General features: G+C 49.1%; 1 protein-coding gene across 1 annotated transcript; it reads left to right on the plus strand.

The window, feature by feature from the left end:
• Positions 1 to 241: 241 nt before the first annotated feature.
• Positions 242 to 1,807, plus strand: LOC112115816 (tigger transposable element-derived protein 4-like). Its single transcript, XM_026658183.1, has one exon. It carries the CDS (start codon positions 242 to 244, stop codon positions 1,805 to 1,807), a length of 1,566 nt encoding a protein of 521 aa, XP_026513968.1.
• Positions 1,808 to 8,165: the final 6,358 nt, after the last annotated feature.

The following is an 8,165-nucleotide window of genomic DNA, read 5'->3' on the forward strand; positions in this document are numbered from 1 at the left end:
CTAAGGAAGCCGCCATCTTGGATGAGGGCAAGGCAGGGGGCAGCCATGTTGAAGCTGCAGGTGATGCTTGTGTGCAGCAAGAGCCTTGTGTAAGGGCAACCACAGCGAGTGAGCACCATTCCCCCCAACAGCGCTTTGTAACAACAGCCTGGCCATTGGCGGGTACAGGCCGCATCTGTGCCGTGGGGACGTCGCCCCCGCCGCCCCTGGCATCGCGTGGTGTGGGGCGAACCCAGACAAAATGCCCAGAAGTCTCTCGCTGAAGGAGAAAGTGCAGATCATCCGCGAGTGCCAGCGGCCGGGGGCCACTCAGAGCCAAGTGGCCGCCAAGTGGGAGTTGCACCGGTCGGTCGTGTGCCGGATCTGGCAGCAGAAGGAAAAGCTGTTGGCTGACTACGAAGCCGGCCAGTCGAACGGCTGCCGTAAGCGCGGGCGGGAAGGAAAAGCCCCTGCTGTCGACCGGGCTCTCTTTACGTGGCTCAAGGAGAAGAGGGCGCAGGGGGTGCTGCTGGCTGGACCCGCGGTCAAGGAAAAAGCCCGTCAGCTCGCTGCTTCCCTTGGACTGAATGATTTTAAGGCAAGCGACGGTTGGTTTACCAGATGGAAGAAACGCTTCAATGTTGCTTGCGGAAAAGAGCAGGGTGGAAAACAGTCAGCGAACAAACCCACCACTGAGCAGTGGCAGTGCGAAAAACTTCCTCGTATCCTTGAAAAGTTCTCTCGGGCTGACATCTACAATGCTGACGAAACAGGGCTTTATCTGAAAGGGCTCTGTGACAGAGGACTTGGAGAAAGAAATGAAAAGCAAGAAGGAGGGAAAGCTTCAAAGGACAGGGTAACAGTGCTCGTCTGTGCCAACATGGATGGGAGTGACAAACGCCCGCTGGTCATGATCGGGACGTCAAAACGACCCCGATGCTTTCCGGTGGATTTCAGGAAACTTCCCCTCAATTATGTCAGTTCAGCGAATGCCTGGATGACAGGTGAGATTTTCATCAAATGGTTGAAAAAGTGGGATCGTCAGCTTTACTGGCAGAGCCGTCAGATATGCCTCTTCCTGGCTAACTGCTCCGTACACCCGCAAGGAGTGGTTCTCACTAACATTCAGCTTGAATTCTTACCCCCTAACGCTACGTCTTCGATGCAACCTATGGCTCAAGGTGTCATTGAGAACATGAAGGGACATTACCGATCAAAAATAGCAAGCCGGATTAATGTTGCTCTTGATGTGGACCCCAGCGCAGACGTTCAGACAGTCCTGAAAACTGTGAACTTGCTAGATTGCGTTCATCTTGTTGCCGAGGCCTGGCAAGATGTAAAGCCGACAACAATTTCCAACTGTTTCTGGAAAGGCAAATTTGTTGTGCCAGAGGAAGGTGGGCGAGACGAGGATATTGCAGAGTTTGACGACCCCCTGAACGATGTTCCACTTCCAGTCAACATGGAAAAAGAGGGCTTAGTAGCCGCTGTGGCTGTGGACGAGGATTTGCTGACGTTCGGAGAGCTAACCCATGAGGAATTACTGCGCGCTGCAGCTGCTGCAAGGCCGGAGAAACGCGCTTGTGTGGATGAAACGTATCATAATGCAGAGGATACTCAAGAGAGTGAGGATGATTTTGATGAAGTTCCATCCCCGACAAACTCCGAGCTGTTGAAGGCTTTGAACACACTTCGGCACTTTTCGCAGCTAGAGGGACTTGGGGACGGGGTCTACAGGTCGCTTTGGGACATTGAATCCCACCTTCAGAACAAAATTGTGACTGAGAAGAAGCAGAGCAAATTAACAGAGTTCTTTCACCCCAAATGAGTGAGTTTCTCCATGCTTAGTGTACAGGTTGATACTCACTGTGTAAATAAAATACACTGATGTGGAACAGTACCTTAATGTAGGTGATTACAGTATTATTAGCTTAGCAGATGCCCTTATCCAGGGTGATTTACAGTGTGGACAAAGTATTACAGTAAGTGCCAGTACAAAAAAGGTTTACAAGAGGGTTTGTTTGTTGTCATGGTTGATGTTTGATTGTTCTTAAAACATAAACATAAAAGTTGATACTTTTATAACTGTTACTCAATGAATGCTGCTTTCTGGTCGTAGGCTACAAATGCGGATCAGAGCACGTGTTTAAAATGTACAGTATGTGCACTAATGCAATACTGTAGCCATAATAGTAAACATACCCTGTATTGTTACAATTCTAGATTGTTGTACTGTCGCGGCTTGACATATCAGAAAAAGCAGGCTGCCTTTGGTCAGATGACACTCCCCATAACAGCAACAGCCTCTTAGGAGCAACATAGCAAAAGGGTACCAATATGTTGCTACTAATGAGTGTCTACTGTCAGTCTAGCTCTACTACTCAGAAGGCAGCCATCTTGGATGAGAGTGGTTCGCAGTGGCCATCTTTGATGAGAGCAGACTGAGTAAGACAGATCTTGGATGAGGGCAGACCAAGTAGTGCTTCAAGGGGCATCCATCTTGGATGAAGGCAGATGCCCTAAGGGCTGAAGGAGTGGCCATCTTGGATGAGGGCAGACCAACTAGTGCTTCAAGGGGCATCCATCTTGGATGAAGGCAGATACCCTAAGGGCTGAAGGAGTGGCCATCTTGGATGAGGGCAGACCGCCTAAGGCCTAGAGGGGCAGCCATCTTGGATAAGGGCATCCGACCATCTTTGATGAGGGCAGCCTGACCAAGGCCTCAAGAGGCTGCCATATTGGATGAGAGCCTCCATGTCCCCACCCTGTGACTGTGCCCCAGCTTTGCCCGGCTCAGGTTGCCCAGGTGCCTGCAGGCTGTCAGGGAGGCCGGGCGGGCAGCCTGAGGCCTGTGCCCAGGTGTCAGGGAACTGAGTTGGAGCCTAAGCCGCAAGCGAAGGCTGATCCTGGTGGGGGGTGGCCCAACAGAGCACGTGCAGCTGCAGGGCTCAGCCTGCAGGCCAGAATGTGGGACCGGAGCATGGCCCAGCAGTGTTGCCGGATTTTAGGAGATTAATAATATTGTTTAGATAACATGGATTATAGGCTCATCAATTAATCTGCTCAGAAGAGAATAAGGTTCTTGTCCCAGAATCAGGCTACACAGAGTTTGCAAGGACCCTCAGGATGTATGACAAGGACACTCACACTGAGAACAAAATGTAGCCTTAAAGACTTTTATTGAGACAAATGGAATAGTAATCAAACAATCAATCAATTACAAAACCCTAATATTGTTCTAGCAGTACACATGGTTTTATATATGATAAAGGTTTCTCAATTAACACACTCACACCCTTCCTTGATAACCTGGTGATAAGAGTCCAAGGACCAGCCTTGTCTCTGGCATGCCAAGAGAGTCCGATGGTTCAGGTTTCTTAAATCTTGAGTGGGAGGTGAAGAACATAGTAGAAACTAGAGCGAAAGCTAAAGACTATAGGAGCTAACTTCGAGTTTACTTAAGCACTAACCAGGACAAGCTAAACAACAAATGAACGGAACTGCACTAACATGGTGGACTGTCCTTTTGACAGAGCATGAGCACTACGTGCCCACCTTCCATGTCCAAACTTAATTTCCTCACCCACAGAAATATCAGGTGCACTTACTCTATAGGCTGGCGTCTTCGTGCGTATCGATGACCATTTAGCTCACTCTCACCTCTGTTATTTCTGACCGCACCAGTTATTTCTATGTTCTTTGTGGTGTGCCGGGTAAGTCTGAAAAAGGCCATGAACGTAGGTGGCCCTACACCAACTTGCTTTAACTTGCTCACTTCTCCGTGTTAAAGGTCACACACATACATATACTTTATGCCTTAGCTCAGCAGCACCTATCTCGGCTAAAGGTCTCCAACGAGTGTCTGCTAACTTGCTTTAGCTCAACATACAGGACGTGACCTGTAGGTTCCTTGCATTACAGCCAAGAATACGCCAATACAAACTGATAAACCCATTCTAATAAAACAAATGATCAAACCCATAAGAAAAGATCGATCGGCAAGCAAGCAGGCTAGCCCTACAGGCTACAGCCGGGCCTCCCTGCTCCCTCCCACTCCCCCCATTGGCCTAACTGCAGCCACCTGACACTCCTTGTCTCACACCTCCATTGTCAGCGCCTTGTGCTGTGGCTAGACTGTGCCTAGAGCACCCAGGCCCTGGTATGCGACTGGGGCGCAAGGCTCTGCTGCAGCCCTGCTAATACATAACGACAGTGATAGGGCGGGGCAGGGGAGGGTGAAGGGTGGAGCCTTTTATTCTAGTTAATTAACTACAGTGGGTTCCGCTCTGGCGGCTACAGTCTCAATTTCAACAGAGTTATCTCTGTTTGTTCTGGATCTAGAGTCTGCAGGAACACATGAAATCATAGGCAAATAACACAGACACTCACAAGAGAATCTATCTTTTAGTAGTTTTATTAAAGTTACCAACCAAATTATAAGTGTCACAGCATATACAATTCCTAAAGATAAGCACCATGTACCAGTTACACCTACAGACATACTCACATCCTCCTAGATGGTGTTAGAGAGTCTGTTGGCCTTCTCATGGCTTGATCATCAATATGGGAGTGGTTCCTGCTGGAGTTTCCCATAGAAAGCTCAATTTTCCTGCTCTGGGCACCCCTTCTTATTCTGTGAGTCTGTCTGATCCTACATTCTGCACATGTACATGAAAGTGTCACCCCACTCTTCCTTATTGGTCTGTGGCCTTTAGAAACACAAGGGACCCCGAATTCTAGAGGCTGGGTAGGTTCTCGTTAACATTGACGTACCACCTTTATCTTGTGGTAAAGGCACATGTTGGAGACAATATTTGTGGTTACAACATTTTATCATTTAAATTTAATCTTCCCGGCTATACTTTCACAATATTACCCGTTGGTACCTCTTTCCCCAGAATCTTTCGGGTTAGTTCTCGGTCATTGACTTACACCATCATTTCTTGTCCCCGAGGCCTAAAATAGCTGAGCTAAAGTCGTGCAGGCCTCAGCCTGCAGGTTCTTGTGTTAACTCGGATTAACATACACTGACTATATATGGAATAAAACATTGCTGAATCATAACATCACACATTAAATGGATAATAAACGACAATCATTGGCTACAAGGGGCTGCACTGCAGGAGGAGCCGGGGAAGGGGAGGTGGAAGAGGACAGAGGAGGGGGCGCAGTGAATTAGGTGCTACAGTACTGGGCGAGAAAGCTACAGCAGGATCATCGCTCTGCTCAACTCACAGCACTTAGATTCATTTATAGTGAAAAAAGTATACGTTTATATCACAAAGAACAGAGATTAACATAATAGCAGGTAGGTGAAAGTATTGGAAACACTTAGTTACATCTAATACAAACTCATAATACGCCTTCTAGAGACTCGACTTACCTAACAAGGGACTGTCTTATCTACTGAAGTTTAGCTCATCCAAAGTCTTCGTAGCTTTTTCCAGCCAGAGAGGCTGTGACCCCTTTTGCATGAAACAAGCCACGCTCTCAACTTATCCCCTAGGAGATGGACACCGTGTGTTTCTTTGCCATCTCCTGATATACCAGATTAATGCTTTGATTTTAGTCATAAACAGGACACCCTCCTGCTGTGCAGCCTTCCTGAACATGTTGTGATCTCTTGTCGACTTCGCAATCTAGATTAGCTGGTGGATCCGTATGCAAATAGACTTACGCTGGAAGACGCACAACACCTGTTTATCATCTTCTGGTGACCTGTCTTAGCTTATATATCTTAAGAACATAGTGTTCAGTATAGATACATAACTTTTTAAATAATAGCCTTACATACATTTTAAGAACATAAGAACGGCCAGACTGGGTCAGACCAAAGGTCCATCTAGCCCAGTGTCCTGTCTGCCAACAGTGGCCAATGCCAGGTGCCCCAGAGGGAATGAAGAGAACAGGGAATCATCAAGTGATCCATCCCCTGTCGCCCATTCCCAGTTTCTGGGAAATGCTTTGCAATGTTTAGGATGGGTGACCAGTGGACTATCCCGCGTTGGCTTACCTGTTATGTAGATTTCAAACCCAGGGGATCCCTGTAAACCTCCATGACCTCTGCTGTAAGGTCTCAGGCCTTTTTCTGCAGTAAGCAGCAGCCATAAGCTAAGAAGCAGAGAGTCACATCCTCACATCCCATCTAAACTGCATCAAAACAATGTCATATTGGGCTGTTCGGGAGGCTCCTGTCTCAATAGCCCCCACCATCACCAGATACAGAAACAGAGCTTAAGATGGTTAAAGAAAACGTTGTTTGGTGGCATTCTGTCTGGCAAGGAATCACTTATCAACAGTTGTGGTTGTAAAATCCCCACTTCTTTATTGTTTTGTCTTTATAGTCCCCACTTCCTATTGTTTATCTGTCTGGTCTCTGTCTGAGTTACATAACTAATTTTGCAAGACTTAAATCAACTAAGGTGGTGGGATGTGATTGGTTAAAATGTTTAGTAGTGGGCTAGGATTGGTGAGAAACACTATTTTGTAGGACTTTAGTTTACAATGATTGGTTAAGGTGTAGCTAAGCGGGACTCAAGTTTCCCTATATAAACTGGGGTCCAAAAGGAAGTTCATTGGAACTAACTCCAGGACACGGCCCGAGATCAGAGCTGCCAGACCTCAACACCTGCCAATCACACCGTGCAGAAACTGGAGTCCCTGGACAACCTGGTCCTGACTGGCCCCCAGGAAAAGTCTGTCTGCCTTAGGGGAGTGGGGAGCATTGTCTGCGTATGCTGTCTGATAACTGTTGACACCTAGAGGTTAAGGATATTACTGTGCAAGGCTCTTGCACTGGTTAAAGGCCCCACAAGAAGTTTATGCTCTGAGCCCTAGGAACTGGGAAAGCGTGAGGGTGCCTAGATTCACCAGGTTACACTTTGAGCCCAGAGAAGGATAAACATGGAGTGCCCTAGAGTGCATAGGTGCCAACTTCTACTGGCACCAGTGGGTGCTCGACCCCTCTCTGCCCCCGTCCCCGCCCTGACTCCGCCCCTGCCCCGCCCCCATTCCAACCCCTTCCCCAAATCCCCGCCCTGGCCCCGCCTCTTCCCCGCCTCCTCCCCTGAGCGCGCCACATTCCCGCTCCTCCCCCCTCCCTCCCAGAGCTTGCTACAGCTGTTTGGCAGCGGCAAGCGCTGGGAGGTAAGTGGAGGAGCGGGGACGTGGCATGCTCAGGGGAGGAGGGGAGGCGGGGAGCTTGCCTGCCAATGGGTACAGAGCACCCACTAATTTTTCCCCGTGGGTGCTCCAGCCCTGGAGCACCCACAGAGTCGGCGCCCATACCAGAGTGTGCGGGTAACACTGCCAGTGGGCACGCAGGGCTCCCTGGGTCACAACAGTCCTATGATCATAAGTGCTGGAACTAAGCATGCTGGGGGGGCTGCCGCACCCCCCGTCTGGAAGCAGTTTCCATCCCACACAGGGGTTACAGTTCTGTTCAGTGGCTCTCAGCACCCCACTATTCACATTGTTCCAGCCCCCCTGCCTATGACAGAGAGATAGAAACAGAAGGGTGGAGGAGAAGGTGCTGGAGGTAGAGGAGTATTCATGGTCTGGGAGAGCTTGGCGATGCTTACAGGTGATGTGAAGTTGGAGAAGAGACACCGTGGAAGGGAGAAAAGTAACGGAGTGAAACCTCTGCAGAGGTGGCAGCAAACACTGAGGCGAGCCGAGGACAGAGATCACACGGGCAAACTGAAAGCAGAACCAGAGGGGAGTGCCTAGCTCTGGGGTTCTAATGTTGGGATGTGGAGACACCTGTTCACATCTGGCCCAGATCAGTGGTAACCAAAAGGCACCATCTTCTGGTGGCTGAGAGTGGCCTTTGTGGAACAAGTTGGTGGGTCTCAGTCCAGGTCCGAACAGGCCAAGTGAAGCCACGGTTCTATCAGTGCACAAGTGCCGTGTTGGAGAGTCTCAGCGCAGATGCCAGGGGAGGAAAGGGCATAGAGGATGAATCCCTATTTTAGAGATAGTCCCCGTGAGGAAAGGCAGTGGTGTGTGCATGGGGGAGGAGTGGGGGGTTGCGTAGCAGCTACCAATGCCACACCTGCTCCATGCTGCAGTGCTAATCCTGTTTGGGGCTAAACAGAGGCACTTCAATATGGAAACTTGTTAAAAACACCATGGCAGAGACTCAACTAAACATATTCCTCCTCCCCTAAATATAACACCAAGAAGTC

This window comes from Terrapene carolina, unplaced genomic scaffold (assembly GCF_002925995.2).
Source record: "Terrapene carolina triunguis isolate 2854851 unplaced genomic scaffold, T_m_triunguis-2.0 Scaffold405, whole genome shotgun sequence".
NCBI classification, from domain to species: domain Eukaryota; kingdom Metazoa; phylum Chordata; order Testudines; family Emydidae; genus Terrapene; species Terrapene triunguis.